The 20,000-nt window shown below is 38.2% G+C and overlaps 1 protein-coding gene across 1 annotated transcript in view; it reads left to right on the top strand.

The window, feature by feature from the left end:
* The first annotated feature begins 343 nt into the window (after positions 1–343).
* Positions 344–20,000, top strand: part of LOC143744097 (transcription factor 7-like 1-B) — a 76,981-nt gene continuing 57,324 nt past the window's right edge. Inside the window, 3 exon segments of the mRNA XM_077235490.1 lie at positions 344–1,115; positions 1,222–1,294; positions 2,695–2,822. Of these exon segments, the coding sequence (XP_077091605.1) occupies positions 930–1,115; positions 1,222–1,294; positions 2,695–2,822 (387 nt within the window). The 5' untranslated portion in view covers positions 344–929.

The raw sequence follows: 20,000 nt of genomic DNA, 5'->3' as shown, positions 1-20,000 counted from the left end.
TGTTTAACTGTTTTTTAAAAACAATCCTGCTGTTATTGAATATGTCTGAATTTATAAGCCGTGCTGAATTTCGGAAGAACAGTGCTCGTGCTCTTGTAATATTGCTTAAATAATCCCAAGCTTGGTGTCATTGAACTATTTCAAGAATCAAGCTCTGAACAAACTGTTCCTTTAAACCTCTCTGAGTGAGTGTGTGTGTGTGTGTGTGTGTGTGTGTGTGTGTGTGTGTGTACTGAATGGAGTGTCGTTTTTCAGCGCTTAACTCCTCCTCTGCATTCTGCTCGTCCAGCAGCACACACACTCACACACACTCACTCTCACGCGCTGCTGCGTGCTTGCGCATACCCCATCAGCAGCTCAACGTACAGGACAACGGAACCTCTTCGCGTCCAAACACAGCGTTTTCAGAGACCGTTGATCAAACATTACGGTGGAAATTCAAAACGTGGAAGAAACGAGCTGATTTAAGGAGGAATCTGTGTTTTACGCGATTAAAACACGTCTTTCTTTGGGATAAGAGACTACGGAGGCGCCGCGACCGTTGCAACTTTTGTTCACGCGCATTTAACTGACGGTTGCGTTTTTTTTATTTTTAAGAAAAAGTCGCTCAACTTTTGGCGCTCGATTCATTCGGTCTATGTGGAATGTAGATTCGGGTAAAATACAGTTTTATTTGTGTGTGGTAAGTTTTGTCGGGACGACAAGCAGCAGAGGACACAGCGCTTCACTGGAGTTTGTAGCAGGGATACCGATGAAACTGTCGAGCTTTGTGTGATCGCACGTAATCATGGACAAATTGGATTTAAATTCATGTGTCAAGGATTATTTCTGAAATATCTCGTGTGTTTTTACCGCACTGACACGTTCTCGTGCACTTCAGAGTCAACACAAACTCTAGATTTTGTAACCGTTGCAAGACGCTCGTAAACATGCCACAACTTAACGGAGGTGGAGGGGATGAGTTGGGGGCGAACGATGAAATGATCTCATTTAAAGACGAGGGAGAACAAGATGACAAAATCTCCGAAAACGTTTCTGCCGAAAGAGATCTGGACGATGTCAAGTCCTCTCTAGTGAACGAGTCGGAAAATAACAGCAGTTCATCTGATTCTGAGGTAAGTCAGACACAACCGCATGTTGACAGAGACATGGATGTGGTATTTGCCGACGGAAAAATAACTTTTCTGCTTTGTTTTTCTCCGTTCCTCGTCTGTCCTTCAGCAAACCGAGAGGAGACCTCAGCCAAGACCTGATCATGAAAGTTATGAGAAAGCCCGAGAGTATTTCGCCGAAGGTAAGAGCTCTCTGTTGCTGCTATGGCAGTCCGATTTAACAATTATTCTTTGAGTTTTCGTTACTAGTAGGCCTACTTTTAAATTACTTGGTAGTTAATCTAACTCTGACAGGTATCTTTAAAAAAAAAAAAAGTATAGTAACTATTCAGATAGTTTCAATATTTCTACTAACTATTTTTTAGCGTGCATGCCAATTCCTACATCATTTTGAAATCTGTTGTTTTTTTGTAAAAGTGTTATAATTTAGACTAAAGAGAGCCATTTGAAATAAATATTATATATTACAAGTAAAAAACAACAAACCAATGAGAGAACGAGTGTTGCTACTTTCACTCTGTATGTAAATGTAGTCTAAATCAGATTTTATTTTGCTCTTATGAGACTGTTTTTGTCATGACAGTGTGAACCGCACAAGCCACATGGAATCTGATCTTTTCGGTTCTGATTAGCCACTTCCATATGTGGTACTAAATCAGATACAGGTCAGATGTTTTGCAATGTGACCTCAGTCTCTGAACAGTCAAATCAGAATTTAAGCGTCTTTTAAGTCACAATTCTGCGCTCATGTGAGTCACTTAAAAGTTTTTACATACCCAAATTTATCAAGACAGTTAGAAAGTTAGTCAGTGGAAGGACATTAACATGTCAGGGCTCATAAGTATTATAGTGACAGCTCTGTTTTCAAGCAAAACATAAATGTTTAAAAATTCTGATCTCTTTTTTCGCAGCCTCCTCTTTGTTTTTAATATTGCCTGTGCATAAATACGCTGGCTCCCACGGCAGATCACGCAATAAATAAACGCGTAATCACTTACTTTAATGCCCTCCGTGTTTACTTCCTTATCATATATATCTTTTTATCGTTCTTCTGTGCATACAGAGAAGTTCAGGACCATGATCTGAAATATCAGGAATCTGATATTTGCCACATTTAAAACAACAATGTGAACAGATATAAAGAAAGAAAAAGAGTAGGGATGGGAATAGAAATTAGATACTAATGTGTATTTTTATGACAGTCAGTGTAAATCTGGAATAGGTGCCGTTAGTCATAAGTACTACTGTCTAATGAACAATTTCTTGTAGAAACCATTACAATACATTGTAGATGGAAGTGAATATCTGAAAAACGGGTATACGTAGAATTCAAGGGTAAAACGGTGAAGTCTGTTACCAGTAGCAATGCTACTTGTCACTAATGAGTATTAGTGTTTAATGAAAAGTTACTAGTGATATTAAAAAATATACTAGTTAATATTGTATTAGTTAAAAAAATAAGTACTATTAGGATCAATAATGGGAATAAATGTTAAAACAGCTTGCCATACTTGTTCTTTACTTAAATGTTTGTCCACACATGGATTAATCATTCCTAATCATTCCTCTCTCCACGGTAAAGCTTTCAGAAGACAGCAAGATGCAGGATTTTTTAAGAGCCCACATTATCCAGGCTACCCATTTCTAATGATCCCAGATCTTTCCAGTCCTTACCTGTCCAACGGCGCCCTGTCTCCGAGCGCGAGAACGGTGAGTGCCATTAAACACACTATCTGTCTCTGTGCATCTCTGAAGTTCAAGAGCCAGTGAGAAATGTCATGTGAGAGTTTATAATGGCCCTCGTATGGACAGAAACCAACATTTGTCCTTATTAAGGATCCCTAGTCAACCACTATTTTAAATATTGTATGGCTGTCTCCTTCACCGTCTACACTTTCGACCATTTTCCACTGCCACCTAGTTGAGAGCATAAAAAAATCTGCCCCTTTAATGGAAATTGAGTTTTAGCCCTCAAACTTTAATAGTTCTACAGTCAATGTAGACTATATTTTTGTAATTTCATGTTATTTAAGGAATATGCATGTGGAAGTAAATTGCTGAGACTTGATGTCATTTTAGCATTAGTTCAAGTTTGAGGCTATTCAACTGTTTAATTGGTTTTAATTGTGTACTCTTAGCTGTTTGACAGATTTACATTCATTTATTTATAGTCCTAGAGATCATGTGGAGTTATCGCCAGCGTTTACTGGATCAGATTTGCCAAAATCTTGTGTCTAAAGTGTTTTAGCCTCACATTTCGCTAAGGATTCCTCATGTTTGCTGTAAAATGGTTGGCTAATTGATCTAATACCCAGTGAATCTAATTTAGTGCTGTCTGCCACTGGGCTGTAATTAAGCATTTTCAGACTGCTTGTTTAGCTTTCTTCAAAATAAGATTAGACTGGCCGAGAGAAGAGATCTGTCACACTGAAACTCTATCTGGGTGTTCGCTCTTCGCTATATAGTTTGCCTATAGATGTGTTTTGAGTTTTGTGTTCACGTCTGGGAAAGGTTGACTGCCCTTTTAGCCCCAGCATTGGGTCTTTTCAACCCAATTTGCAAAGAACTCAGCAGGCATTCATGTATGGCTTTGCTGTGGCGTTATGCGTCAGCGCTCTGCAGAAAAAGAGAATGAACGGTTGGTTCTTTGCACAGAAAAAAAGGAGAACGGGAGTGGGGTTTTTTTGTGGCTAAACCGTAAGCCATCTAACCCTAACCCCAAATCAACACGTTTTACAGCCATTGTTTATTCCGAAGCTCAAATCCTCCTGCTTTACTCTGAATCGCAATGTGATTTGATTGGATCCGGCCAAGCGTTTGAGCGACCCCCCCCCCCCTTCCTCCAGACACTCGCACAAGTTTTACTTGGCCTCTCCGTTTCTTTTCACTCGTCCGTACAAGCTCTCCCTCCTTCCCAATCCCTTCCATTCAATTCCTGAGGAGTTAGTCTTACATTGTGATTCTGAGTGAATGCTGATGGCTTCATTGGGATCACCATTGGCCCTCATTAGCCTAATGGCTGCTCCTTACAGACTAGATGCATAGTAGTAGTGGTGCCCATGTCTCTTTTGTTCCTCAGCCTATAGTGTGTTGTTGTGGAAAGAGCCTATTTCTTAAATTATCATGGTTCATCCCACCCATAACATCGCCTCGGGCTGTACCTGCAACTCGCAAACTTGTGCAAGATTTCCGTTATGATTCGTATACCATGGCCAAGTATTCGCAGAATCATATTTTACTAAAATGTTGGGGAATTACGTCAATGTCAGAGCACAGAAGCCCTCTGTTACCACTAATATAATGCGCATTAAAGTGCCAGAGGCTAATATGAGTTTACTAGCGAACATTCAGATGATGTCATTGAGGATAAGGATTATAACTTATTTTAATTCGTTTAGCTGATGGGAGATGGTCAAAAGATTTCCCACAGTAAAATGGCACCGTAACCGAATGCATCCGGGATGTACATGCGAGACAAATATCTAATCTTTTCCCTCATGTTTTGAAAAAGAGGCATTTAAAACGTATTATTCCTCACAGTATCCGAATCGCTGCAAGTTCGTAACCTCCAGAACCCGAGCATATTGGTGCTCGTATTTTTATCTGAAAGTTCCTGAAAACAGATCATCCCGGAGTAAGAGATATCCCCGGCTCTCGTGCTTTAAGCCTATCGGATCTATCCCAGTGTGGACCAAGTGAAATGAGAGGTCATTGAGGCAGATGGGCTTAGCCTGTCAATCGCCACCTGTAGAGCGAGCTGCGCGTCAGACAATGAGTAGTTGGCATACTTCAGATATTTACACACTAATCTTAAGCTCTCGCTCAGACACAGCTGTCAAAATCACATAAGGAAGTTTCCAAACAAAGCTGAGAAGCCGTCAGAATCTGGACGATCTTCTGTGGTTACGCTCCAACTTTTACACAAATGCACAAACGTAGAGTATGTTTGCCAGGAATAAGCATAAGTCTTTTGCATTCAGAATTTGAGTAATTTGACAATGTCATCCAGGTGTTCAATAGGTTCAACTTTTTTTCTTTCTTTTTTTTTTTTACACTAGGCTGAATGTTTTGTAAAGTGGAGAATTTGGGGAACTGAACTGAATATAAAAGAGAATGTTCTTTGTGTGGATGAAAGCCATTAAACTTTCACCATGGGATGAAAGATTGAGTCCGTTTCAAAAGAAAAGTTTTTTCCGCAATTGAAAATTTTCTTCTCAAATTATTTTACTGAAAAATGTCAGGAATATTTTGGTCTCTTGCCTTTATATGATGCACTACATTTGTAACAGTGCAAATGCATTAAAATTGATGTCTGATTCTGTGAGGTTTCTGTACATTTATATTTATTTACACTTTCCTAACCAAACAACTGTTTTGGTTACTACTATAGACAGAAATCACGTTACAGGTATCTGAGATTGCACAACACTCAAAGCAGGCCTTGAATGCCAAAGTGAAGCCTAAAGCACTCGCAAATAGAGTATACATCTAATCATGTCACTTCTAAACTAATATGTACATTTCTTGTGCTGTTGCTCTGAAACCCCCGAGGTGGAATTGAGAAGCTCCTCTGAATTCACAGACTTCATGGAATATTTATTCTAGTTTTCTTCTGTTGTGTATAAAAAAGGGAAGTAAAAAAAATTGCCAAAGGGAATTTGGAGTTTTGAATACCTGTGGTTTTAGTTAAGGAATACAAACAAAACCCGTCTTTAATCCTTTACAAATTTTTTTAACATTCTTCAACGTACAGAAACGCTTAACATGCTGTTCCCCATTGTGATTAATGAGGTTATTGTTGTTGAGTGACAGGTTACATCATATTTATTGTATGATGTGCTTTGCTATAGGAACTGTTATAATGACAAAATAGTCATTTAGATGGATTCAAAATATTAAAATGACATTAAAAAAAAAATTTTTTTTAAAAAAAAATTATTATTTTTTCATTCACAGTGTGCTCCTCCCATCTGTTTTTTGAACGCAAGAATGTGTTTTATGTAAACATGGCAACACTGCAACTGGACGATTTTTGAAAATGTGTTATTTTGCTAGTCTGAAATATCAGTCTGAATCTGTTGGTGAAAAGTGTGTTCAGACCTACACTTTAATTCAAATCACTAACCTTGAATGCAATTGTGAACGCTGAAGACCTTCAACACATCAATTAAATAAATTGCTAAAAAGAAAAAATTGCCACCCCCACCAAAACCTGAACTTGAAGTGTTTTGTGGCCTTACAGTCAGATCTGCACAAGATTAGCCAAAGCCGTTGAGTTCAGTTCACACCTCATGCTTGTTGTTTGATTTTTTATTCTTCTTCACATTTCTATTCAGCTAGCAGCGAGGACAGCCGTCCAGATAACTTTAAAAAGCGTTGTGTAGAACCGAGTTTGGAGAAAAAGATCTGAATAGAAGACATTAATAAGTGGAAGATGGAAAGAAACAGTGGTATGAAGTGACAGAAGGGAAAGATGTGGGGAAATGCAGGCGTGCAGATTTCCCATAATTGATTTAGGGCCTGCTCAAAACTGACATTCCTCAATAATCCAGTGGGACTGTTTTTAAGGATTGAGTGTGTCGGCCAACCAGCTCTACTCTTCTCAAAGCTTGTCACTGAGATGAATGCTCAAGCTTTGCCTGAGGAATCGTCTGCTTGGGTCTTGTGTTGGAAACCGAGAGAACTCGATATATATTGAGTATTCAGAGTATATTTACAATGCATTTGTTGGTGAAATAAAATGCAGCCACATTTTGAATACTTTCATTTGGTGTGGCATTGGAAAGATTTTAAAATCCCTCCTTGTTTTGTGATTTGCATTGCAGGCATATAAAACATATTGAAGTTCGGTGCTCACTTGGGCGAAATGAGTTCGAGTAAAAAAAGTTACATGTTGTCAAAGATAATCTCATAACGGTCGTTGTCCTGTATTACAACCTCTTCCCTTCCAAGCCGCAGCAATGCCTCTATTCATTTCAATGACAGGTTTTGAAATGTAGTATTGTAATCGTACTGAATGCATTCAATCCTAAATATTTTTCAAGGGCCTGTGGCGGTTTCTAACATTGTATTTTAATGCACATTTACACAATGAAATGATTTTCTGTGCAAGTCTTCACTCTCCTGAAAAAGCCATTGAAGCACATGGTCGTAATCGGTTTTCAGACTCTTTTTTCATTTAATTTCGGTCTCTACCTCCCAGTGCAAAAGCTTTCAGCACAATCCCGTGTTGTTTTAACACAGTCAGGTTTTGGGCCCGAGCGTCTACAGAACGAGGAACCGAGCGACTCGCCAAACCTTGTAAACTGTGGCTTTTGTGTTGCGCCGCCCACACTGGCAAACAAACACACCTCAGTGGAAACGCATTTTAAACTGTTTAGTCTTGTCTTTTGGGGAAGAATAGCACAGGGCAAACTCGCACACAAACACACGGTTTTGTAATACCTGAGCATATCATCATAGCTCACGCCACATTTTACGGCATTCCAGGTTTCCCCTGGGAATTTTTACACATTCAGGTTTTCTCACTCTTAGCACTTAAAATCTTCGAGACACAGTTGAGTCAATGGTGCTATTGTGTGTGTGTGTGTTTATTTTTTAAATATCCTGTCCTTGTGTGAGTAAACTGTTAGTGTGTATTAGTGGCCCTACCTGTTTGGTTCCAAAAAGGAAAAGTTGTCGTCATTTACGCACCCTCATGTCGCCCATATGATTTTCTTTTTTCCACCAAACACAAAAAGCAAAATGTTCTCTCTGCTCTTCTCTAAACAATCAACTTGAATGCAGAATTTTTTTTTTTTGCTTCCAAATTTAAAAAAATTACAAAAACACCAACAATAGTCAGTTGGCTTAAAATAGTCCATGACACACCTGCCATATTCCATGATACTTTTATGCAGTTTTTTTTGTCATTTTCTGTACAGCCCCTGGCCACTTTCACTGTATGGAAAAGAGCAGCGTAAATATTCTTCTAAATGTCTGCTTTTTTATTCCATGAAATAAAGCTTAGACTCATTTGGACTGAGGAAGATTCTGTCATCATCATTTACTCACCATAATTTCTTGTTGAACTGTCCCTTCATGTCTTCAGTCTGTGTAACTAACTTTAACAGACTGATCATTATGATTATACACTAACTGTGTGTGTTTGCTCACCAGTGAGCTAGAGAGAGACAGATCTGTTGATGGCGACCTTAATGTTAGTTGCTCACAACTGTGTAAACAGTCTCGACTGACTTCTACATGTTTTTTTCAGCCTTAAAAACAAGCAAATGTCATTTGGCAAACATTTGACTTTTGTCTAAAGGTAGGCTACATGTGTTGGATTGAGCATTTTTGTTAATGCTTTTCATTTTTCCGTTGATAATAAATAAATTGCTGCAGGGAACCAAAATTCAGTGTAATATCTCATGCTGTCTTAAGGCCCCTAATTTTCACATCCTATAGGCCTATATATATTTTTTTTATTCACTGGAACTTTATGGACCCTTTGGAAAATCCTCCAAATTATGCCCTTTTACAAAGTTTGTTTTTGAGGTCTTCTAGAACATGTTTTCATGCTCTGTTTAGTTTCCGTCTCTATGAAGCCCCTCCTTCCGAAAAGCATGGTGTGATCTGATTGGTCGGCTAGACTAGTCCTTTATTTTGCACTTACCTTGGGTGGAAATTATTTAAAAGAGGAATATTGTGATGTGTTCGTTCCCGGAAGAAAACTCAAGACTACTCAAGTTTCAGGGAGTTCAGAAACACTGATATAGAGAATAACTCCCGCTGGAGGGACTTTTCAGAGCTTTTTCATGCTCAAAACAACAACATTACACACTAAAGAAAGATGAACATGGAGAATAGCATAGTAGTCATGTTTTTGGAAAATGGTAGCTGGTTTTAGCCGGTGATTAGTTGGCAAGTAAATTAAACTTTTTGGTTGAACCATGCTTTGGTTTCACGAATAACAAGGCACAATGAACAGGTTGTATTTCTGTCCTTCACAGAAGCGCTGCGCTGGAGTGCTGAGATCCTTTGAAAAGACATTGAACACAAACAGTGGTGGTGGAGAAACTTTTTCTCGTTGACCTCTCGCATTTGTCTCATATTATGTTAGATGGTTGGGGAGTCGAGATGTTGAAGGTTCTTGTCCAAACATAAGCTCTCTATAAACCCATCAACCATTCAACTCGTGTCCTAGAAAAACTATGAGTGCATTGCGCAAACTCTATACTCTTTGAATTGTGTGAAACACTGCCAGCCTTGGCCTTCCCTCCTCCTTGCTTTCTCTTAGGAGAACGGGAGTTGGCGTCAACCCCTTCTGCCACCCTTAGCTTGCCCATCATCCCTCCCTCTGTTCAGTCCCTGCCATTACATATTCTGTTTATAGCCTTCACTGGCTTTTCAAGAGCAAGGCCCTTCAGGAGAGATTCGACCCCCCGTGAGGACTGGCGAACCAAGCAGCCCTCCACACACACACACACACACACACACACACACACACACACACACACACACACACGCACACGCACACACACTCTCGCTACGTTCAGTGACATCAATTAAAGGCCTTTGAAGCTGCTTGGGATGAGCGTGTGTGTATAAATGTATTTTTTCATCAATTTATTAATCTGAGGCAGGCGCTTCGCAGTCGGCCAGGTTCAGACAGAAGGCGCCCACTTCAATTCCGCACTGGGATGTTTTTGATAAGACAAGTTGTTTATCCGATATTTAAAGTTTCTCTTGGACTCTCAGCGGACTGTGCTTCTGATTCCCACTTATATGAGTGAATAGTGTTGAGATATACAGTAGCTTGATTTTTTTTTAAACTTTTTTTTTTTTTTTTTTTTTTTTTTTTTTACCAGTAAACAAAATCTGTAGCATTCCTACCCGGGGTTGATATTTTGTCATATTAGGTGTCCGGATGACGAAAGTGGTATGTTGAATCTTAAGGAGTGGTCACATTTACCATTGTTTAGTTATAAAGTCAGAATTGTGAGATATAATCTTGCAATCGGGAGTTATAAAGTCAGAATTGCGAGATATAAACTCGCAATCGGGAGTTATAAAGTCAGAATTGCGAGATATAAACTCGCAATCGGGAGTTATAAAGTCAGAATTGCGAGATATAAACACGCAATCGGGAGTTGTAAAGTCAGAATTGTGAGATTTAAACTCGCAATCGGGAGTTATAAAGTCAGAATTGTGAGATATAAACTCGTAATCGGGAGTTATAAAGTCAGAATTGTGAGATATAAACTTGCAATCGGGAGTTATAAAGTCAGAATTGCGAGATATAATCTTGCAATCGGGAGTTATAAAGTCAGAATTGTGAGATATAAACACGCAATCGGGAGTTGTAAAGTCAGAATTGTGAGATTTAAACACGCAATCGGGAGTTATAAAGTCAGAATTGCGAGATATAAACACGCAATCGGGAGTTATAAAGTCAGAATTGTGAGATATAATCTTGCAATCGGGAGTTATAAAGTCAGAATTGTGAGATATAAACACGCAATCGGGAGTTATAAAGTCAGAATTGTGAGATATAATCTTGCAATCGGGAGTTATAAAGTCAGAATTGTGAGATTTAAACTCGCAATCGGGAGTTATAAAGTCAGAATTGTGAGATATAAACACGCAATCGGGAGTTGTAAAGTCAGAATTGTGAGATATAAACTCGCAATCGGGAGTTATAAAGTCAGAATTGTGAGATATAAACTTGCAATCAGGAGTTATAAAGTCAGAATTGTGAGATATAAACACGCAATTGGGAGTTATAAAGTCAGAATTGTGAGATTTAAACTCGCAATCGGGAGTTATAAAGTCAGAATTGTGAGATATAAACTTGCAATCAGGAGTTATGAAGTCAGAATTGTGAGATATAAACTCGCAATCGGGAGTTATGAAGTCAGAATTGTGAGATTTAAACTCGCAATCGGGAGTTTTAAAGTCAGAATTGTAAATTATAAACACACATCTTGTTCTCAAAATTGTGAGGTATGCACTTGAAATTGGGAGTTATAAAGTCAGAATTGTGAGATGTAAACACGCAATCGGGAGTTATAAAGTCAGAATTGTGAGATATAAACACGCAATCGGGAGTTATAAAGTCAGAATTGTGAGATATAAACACGCAATCGGGAGTTATAAAGTCAGAATTGTGAGATATAAACTTGCAATCAGGAGTTATGAAGTCAGAATTGTGAGATATAAACTCGCAATCGGGAGTTATGAAGTCAGAATTGTGAGATATAAACACGCAATCGGGAGTTATAAAGTCAGAATTGTGAGATATAAACTTGCAATCAGGAGTTATGAAGTCAGAATTGTGAGATATAAACTCGCAATCGGGAGTTATGAAGTCAGAATTGTGAGATATAAACACGCAATCGGGAGTTATAAAGTCAGAATTGTGAGATTTAAACTCGCAATCGGGAGTTATAAAGTCAGAATTGTGAGATATAAACTTGCAATCAGGAGTTATGAAGTCAGAATTGTGAGATATAAACTCGCAATCGGGAGTTATAAAGTCAGAATTGTGAGATTTAAACTCGCAATCGGGAGTTATAAAGTCAGAATTGTGAGATATAAACTTGCAATCAGGAGTTATGAAGTCAGAATTGTGAGATATAAACTTGCAATCAGGAGTTATGAAGTCAGAATTGTGAGATATAAACTCGCAATCGGGAGTTATAAAGTCAGAATTGTGAGATTTAAACTCGCAATCGGGAGTTATAAAGTCAGAATTGTAAATTATAAACACACATCTTGTTCTCAAAATTGTGAGGTATGCACTTGAAATTGGGAGTTATAAAGTCAGAATTGTGAGATGTAAACACGCAATCGGGAGTTATAAAGTCAGAATTGTGAGATATAAACACGCAATCGGGAGTTATAAAGTCAGAATTGTGAGATATAAACATGCAATCGGGAGTTATAAAGTCAGAATTGTAAATTATAAACACATCTTGTTCTCAAAATTGTGAGGTATGCACTTGAAATTGGGAGTTATAAAGTCAGAATTGTGAGATATAAACACGCAATCGGGAGTTATAAAGTCAGAATTGTGAGATTTAAACTCGCAATCGGGAATTATAAAGTCAGAATTGTGAGATTTAAACTCGCAATCGGGAGTTATAAAGTCAGAATTGTGAGATATAAACACGCAATCGGGAGTTCTAAAGTCAGAATTGTGAGATTTAAACTCTCAATCGGGAGTTATGAAGTCAGAATTGTGAGATATAAACTCGCAATCGGGAGTTATAAAGTCAGAATTGTGAGATTTAAACTCGCAATCGGGAGTTATAAAGTCAGAATTGTGAGATATAAACACGCAATCGGGAGTTATAAAGTCAGAATTGTGAGATATAAACTTGCAATCGGGAGTTATGAAGTCAGAATTGTGAGATATAAACTCGCAATCGGGAGTTATAAAGTCAGAATTGTAAATTATAAACACACATCTTGTTCTCAAAATTGTGAGGTATGCACTTGAAATTGGGAGTTATAAAGTCAGAATTGTGAGATGTTAACACGCAATCGGGAGTTATAAAGTCAGAATTGTGAGATGTTAACACGCAATCGGGAGTTATAAAGTCAGAATTGTGAGATGTAAACACGCAATCGGGAGTTATAAAGTCAGAATTGCGAGATATAAACACGCAATCGGGAGTTATAAAGTCAGAATTGTGAGATATAAACTCGCAATCGGGAGTTATAAAGTCAGAATTGTGAGATATAAACTTGCAATCGGGAGTTATGAAGTCAGAATTGTGAGATATAAACTCGCAATCGGGAGTTATAAAGTCAGAATTGTGAGATATAAACACGCAATCGGGAGTTATAAAGTCAGAATTGTGAGATTTAAACTCGCAATCGGGAGTTATAAAGTCAGAATTGTGAGATTTAAACTCGCAATCGGGAGTTATAAAGTCAGAATTGTGAGATATAAACTCGCAATCGGGAGTTATAAAGTCAGAATTGTGAGATTTAAACTCGCAATCGGGAGTTATAAAGTCAGAATTGTGAGATATAAACTCGCAATCGGGAGTTATAAAGTCAGAATTGTGAGATTTAAACTCGCAATCGGGAGTTATAAAGTCAGAATTGTGAGATTTAAACTCGCAATCGGGAGTTGTAAAGTCAGAATTGTGAGATTTAAACTCGCAATCGGGAGTTAAAAAGTCAGAATTGTGAGATATAAACACGCAATCGGGAGTTATAAAGTCAGAATTGTGAGATTTAAACTCGCAATCGGGAGTTGTAAAGTCAGAATTGTGAGATTTAAACTCGCAATCGGGAGTTGTAAAGTCAGAATTGTGAGATTTAAACTCGCAATCGGGAGTTATAAAGTCAGAATTGTGAGATATAAACTCGCAATCGGGAGTTATAAAGTCAGAATTGTAAATTATAAACACACATCTTGTTCTCAAAATTGTGAGGTATGCACTTGAAATTGGGAGTTATAAAGTCAGAATTGTGAGATGTAAACACGCAATCAGGAGTTATAAAGTCAGAATTGTGAGATATAAACTCGTAATCGGGAGTTATAAAGTCAGAATTGTGAGATATAAACACGCAATCGGGAGTTATAAAGTCAGAATTGCGAGATATAAACACGCAATCGGGAGTTATAAAGTCAGAATTGTGAGATATAAACTTGCAATCGGGAGTTATGAAGTCAGAATTGTGAGATATAAACTCGCAATCGGGAGTTATAAAGTCAGAATTGTAAATTATAAACACACATCTTGTTCTCAAAATTGTGAGGTATGCACTTGAAATTGGGAGTTATAAAGTCAGAATTGTGAGCTGACTTTTTTCTCCGAGTTGTGAGTTTATATCTCGCAATTTGGACTTTATAACTTACAGTTGCACAATTGGGAGTTTATATCTCGTAATTCTGAGGAAAAAGCAAGATTAAAAAAATGACAATTATCTCTTATTTGATTTTCAATCACGGTGAACACAATCTTTCATATCTATGTGATCTGTGCTTCATACATTGATACACTATAGACAATGGACCTTTTTTGTCTGTGAAATTTCGCTAAAATGTAGTTAATGTGACTGCAGATTAACTCGGTGTTAGTTTTGCTCAGTTTAGGGGCGCTGGCTAAAATCAACATTAGCTCAGCAAATACACCCACTAAACCACTATGATCTAACATTAAAAACGAGGCTAAAAACAGGACGAGTGCAGAAGGATGCAGTGACTTTAGAGGAGCCTTCATTACTGTGGGAGTTGATTTGTTAGTTCAGTGTCTATATTTGTTAGCTGGTGGTGTAGTGGGTGTTTTCAAACAGTTTACTTCTTGCTCTCAAAGACCTGGCGTCGTCTCACTGATGGAATATTCCAGATGTTTTCGGCTAACGGTCTGTGGAGACCTTTGTATGAGTGATGCTTATAGTGAGTGTGATTTGAATAGTGACAAAAAATACTATAGAAATCAATGATTTTTGGGTGAACTATCCCTCTATCCCTCTAAAATCTTTGTTTGCAACAAATTAAAAATGGAATCTTAAATGTTTATTTATTAGTTTGTTACAAACGTTATTTATGAATTGTTACATTTAACTGCATTTTTAAGTCTAATTATTGAAAAGTGCTTTTTTACTTGTGAAACATTGCATTATTTCTTCTTTTTATTTTAAGCGGTGCTCCTTCTATTAAAATGAGACTCTGAGCAGTGTTTTTATTATTTATTTATTATTATATTATTTATTAATATTTTGATTTACCTTTTATTTTCATTGTCATTTTTATTCGTTTTTTAAATTCCATTTAGCTTTAATTTTTATAATTTAGTAATTTTTCAGTATTTTTTTGTCCAATATTTCAATGAAATGCTTTCTTTTTTGAATGGTGTTAGTTGGCAATAACAACACTGGCTATGAGGGACCAAAACACATGTTCAGTCATGTCTTACACCCTCATGAGCGTTTGCCTTCCACTCCCATAGAGAATGCATATACCTAAGCACCAGCTCTACACAATGTGGAAAATGCTTGGGAAAACAATGCAATGCACTTCATGTTGGTTCAGCAAGATATCGCAGCTGCTCACTGGTCAAAAATAAAGCCGACCGTGATGAAATATAGGCCTGTTTTTGTGTGCATGTCAAACTAATGCCGTCTTGTCACGTGCCCTTTAAGTATACAAATATGCATGCATGCACTTATCATATGTCCCACTAATACCCAGTTGCCCCTCTAGTCCTTGTGGTATCAGTGTTAGACCAGGCTAAAGCCCCCGACCGGCGGGACAAGGTTAACCCCCCGTGGCCTGGCGGGGTGTGGGGGTCATCCGTCTCCCTCAAGCGTGATAAGGGCTCTTCGGCTGATTGATAGCAGGGCTTCGCACCCCCTCGAATACACCGGGGCCCCTCCGGATCATGTGTGGCCCCTCACGTGGAGACCAGGGTTTTATTTCACATTAAGAGCCATCAGTGCTCTTAAAACCAGAACACTAAGTGCTGGAGTGTACGCTAATAAAATCTGATTGTGCAGAAAGAGAGTGAGGGAAGGGGGGGGAGGGGGGTAATGGGGGGGCGACTCCCAACCAGACCTTCATCAGTCTGGTATTCCTAGCAGATGGTTTCAGTTAAAGCTTAGCGGAGAGAGCTGGAGAGACGAGGCTGACATGCTGCACAGTTGGTGGGTGGAAGGAGGGAAAAGTGATAGTAATGATAAGGAAATGAGTAAAAGGGAAGGGGGTGAAGGAGAGAAAAAGTGGAGGTGTGGATGGAAGGAATATTAAACATAGTTGGTTTACAGATGCATGAAAGAAATTAGACGACAAAGTTGTTTTGAAGTACATGAAGTAAACGTGCATATTTGACATTTTTGTTTTGTCCTGTGTCCCTTTTAGCGGATATCGAACTAATCTATGCAATTCCTCAGATTAAGTTACGAGGTTACACTGTATTTTAAGGTGTCATTGTTACAGTGTAATTATATATTTAAGTACTGAGTAATATTAATTAACTACATGTACTTACTATAGGGTTAGATTAGGATTTGGTTGAAGGTTAGTTGCATGTAATTATGCGTAATTTACTGTTATTAGTATGGTAAGTACACGTAACATATGTAACAATAGGACACTGTAAAATAAAGTGTTACCAGTGTTTATTCATATATAAATTTCATATATAAATGTTTTATGTCAATATATTTTCAAATATAATTCATTCCTGCATTTTCAGCATCATTACTCCAGTCTTCAGTGTCACGTGATCCTTCAGAAATCATTCTAATATAATGATTTGACTTTTAAGAAACATTTCTGACTATTATCAATGTTGAAAACAGCTGTGCTGCTCCATATTTTTGTGGATATGAGCAATTTGATGTGTCCTTGCTAAATAAAAGTATTAATTTCTTAAATCTTACGGACCCAAAACCTTTAAAGAGTGTAAATTTATATTTGAAAATTTTGCAATAAACCTTAAATATACTGCATTTTATACTTCGGTGTTTCATGCCATCGTTATTCATTCCATTATAAACAAGGTTAACAATACAGCCTTCTATATTCTTTAAATGATTTTTTTGGGTTTCAAAACAAGGCTTTTTAGAGTTGCTAATGGCATAGAACGCTTTAATGAAGAAAATTGGAGCATGGAGCGACCGTTTCAGAAAATAATTCATAAACACATGAATCTAAAGGTTGCCACCAATTGTCCGCACCAGCACAACAGCACTGTCCACTTGAAATGCCATGCATTGTCGCCTGTTGTTTAAAGTGTGTTGCTGGCCCAGACCTCTACTTTCACTGCTATCAGCGTTGTCTCGTCGCTCCGCAAGAGCAGGTTGTCATATGAAAACACGGCCCCTGGACACAGTCACGTCCAGATGAGGATCACTATCATGTTTGTTTTAAGGCCCTTTCTCGGCCCACAGGTCAGACGCAGGCCATGAAAACACCCGAGTGCCGCGACACTGATATTCTCCCGAAAAAGACAGCTGAAGCACAGCAGTGCCGGCATACTAATGATAAGACGACACCTCCAATGTTGCGCGTAGAAGGAAGAATGAAGCTATTCTTTCCCCCTAGGTTTATTTGTTTTGTCTTGCTCTCGGTATCTTCACGAGATATGCCTCATGAATATCCTCCTGAATATCCGGTTCTGTTTTTCCTGCTTCATCCCGACTCCTTCCCCTCCTCTCCGTGCAACTCCAGATGTAAGCGATTAGTGCCGTTTAACAAGGCGGCTCCAGGCAAGACACTTTTCAACAACAACAGTCCCAAACAGTCGACGGGCTTTCAGTGCAGCTTTACAAAAGTATCAAATCGTTCTAGTCACCGTTTCCATTGGATCCGTGAGATCACGGGGATGTGGTGGTGGATCCTACGTCACATGGGATGACATCACGGGACTCTTGATTTGATCAAGATTAAGTATGACTGGGGTGAAATTAGGGTTGCACAATTAATCGAATTTGTAATCGCGATTATAATTACGGATGCCACAATTATGTAATCGTTCAAAGGCGCAATTACAAAAGGAAAGTCCACTTACATTATTACACATTACAGCTTATTTTAAGGGTTTTTTTTCACCTTGTTTTAATTTTAGTTTTAGTAGATCATTATAACACCGTGCATTTTTTTTTTTGCAAAAAAATAATATTTGACATGCTACAGAAAAGCAATAAAAGTTTTTCAGGAAGAGTGTTTTCAGTTTGTTTATTTTGATATAATAAAATGGGATGCAGTCGCTTCAAACAATGGTATAAAGCTATTCAAAACAACATTCAATGTAAAATGCGTTAATCGTAATTAATAATCGCAATTACAATTTCAAGGGAATAATCAACCATTATGTTTTTTTTTGTCATAATCGTGCACCCCTTGGTGAAATGCATCCAGTTAACTAGAATAACTCCACTAGACATCATCACAATCAAACCGCCATGAAATCCAGACGTCGTTGCTTTTACGTTTGGTTTGATTGCTTGGTCTGAATCGGAGTTCGATTACTCTCCCCTGATGGATTGTGTTCACACTGTATTTTATTGTTAGTTAACATCGATGTAGAAGGCAGCGAAATGCGTAGCGTTGCTCACAGAACCTGGGTTATTATAGTTAAAGTCCCCCGTGATGAAAATTACAGCTTTTAATGTTGTTTATGTGTTTATGTGGTGTTTTTAATATGCTTTAAGACACACCATGTGTAAATGCATAAGTCTATCACACACATCTTGTCAATACTGATCCCAGACAAACTGACTCCAAGGCCCTGTTTACACCTGGTATTAAGATCGGATTACAAGTAGACAAGCGATACACACGTTCCCGTTTACATCGGTGTTTTAATCCGTCTCTTCTGTCCACTTTCATCCACTTCTGTCCTGATTTTCAAGGGGAGGGTCTATGGGAGGGTAAATGTTTGGGTTTGCTCAGATTAGGGCTGGGCTTTAAAACGATAACGATAATCATCGCGATATATATTTTTTTCGATAAAACGATATCAAGAGGTCGATAAATGTTCGATAATGTTTATGCGCAAAAAGGGGAACGAAACTCGTTTGAACCGCGCGCCACACGGACCGTTTATCCGCTCGGTTCAAAGTCCAAACGACAGCGCAGCGCGAGCTCACTAGAGCAGACGCGTTTACTCTGATCGGTCATAGTGAAGCGCTTCAATTCAACGAAGAACACAAATCTCCAGTTTAAACCAGTTTAAAGGCAGATGAAACAGCGCTGACAAAGACAAACAGGAGAAACACTGTGCGCAACGATACAGTCAGAATCTGAATTGATACTGAATCCATTTAAAAACTCAAACAGTCAGAATATTACATTTTGCCAAATAAAAATGCGGTCATTACTTTTTTTTAACAGATGTTACTGTTTTTGTTAATGAACATAAATTTAACATGTAGTATTAGCTTGAGTTATAGTGCAGATTTACTGACAATTCACTGTCAAATATGTGTTTCGAGACAAAACATGTAATATTAATATTGCAGCCTGCACTGCAAACTGTGCTGAAGATACGTGCCATCAAAGTCAGGCAACACAAACCTGTTTCAAGACTAGAGACAATATCTGCAAAGAAAACCTTATTCGGTTTTCTACAAGTGGTCAGTTTCTTCCTGTCATACTTCCTATGATGTAAAGATTGGTTTCGCGTGTGTGTTCAGGCCCTGGGATTTCCCACACGTGACTCCATTGTTAATTTCTAAGATGGATTTAGCCTGTATTTGAGTTTCTAAGATCATTTTAGCAAAGCAGGAGTGTGTGTGTTTTCCACACAGCACTTGGTAACGTATGCGTTACGTTGGACTGTAAAGAGGAAAGGACAGTGTCTGAGTGTGAGTGTGTGTGTGTGTGTGTGTGTGTGTGTGTGTTGGCAAGTGCAGCACTGGTAGTGAATGGGCTCTTTGAGTGTTTTAGAAGGGCATGTGTGACGGGACAAAGAAACCAGAGCAGCAGCTCAGAGTCTTACAGCTCTGGCCTACACACACACACACACACACACACCTTAGTCTCGTTTAAACTTTACTGCATCTTGTGTGTGTGTGCGTGATGATAAAATAGTCACTTTCACTCAATCAATTATATAGCCTAGGATGTAGGCCTAATATCATACAAACATGAATTTCAGGTGATGTGAAAAATTATGTTTGCCATTTGGTGTTTTTTAAGAGTCATTTACAATCGAAATTAAGCTTGTTTACTTTAATACACATTACTGGTCTTATTGATTGAGCATGATTCGCCATGTGCGTAATTCCAAAGAAAAAAATAAACAACTTTACGCCATTTCTAAAATGACTTTTTCGTATGATATCTTCAATCCCTGATTTATTTTTCCAATTGCTTCAGTCCAGCCATCTGTCAACAGATAATATTGTGAATATTTTGATCATTTTTTCCCTCAATTTTTTGAA

This window comes from Siphateles boraxobius, unplaced genomic scaffold (assembly GCF_051911475.1).
Source record: "Siphateles boraxobius isolate OS27281-9 unplaced genomic scaffold, OSU_SipBor_1 195, whole genome shotgun sequence".
Classification (NCBI taxonomy): Eukaryota; Metazoa; Chordata; class Actinopteri; order Cypriniformes; family Leuciscidae; genus Siphateles; species Siphateles boraxobius.
The sequence above is the reverse complement of the archived record's forward strand: the minus strand, read 5'-3'. Positions and strand labels throughout refer to the sequence as shown.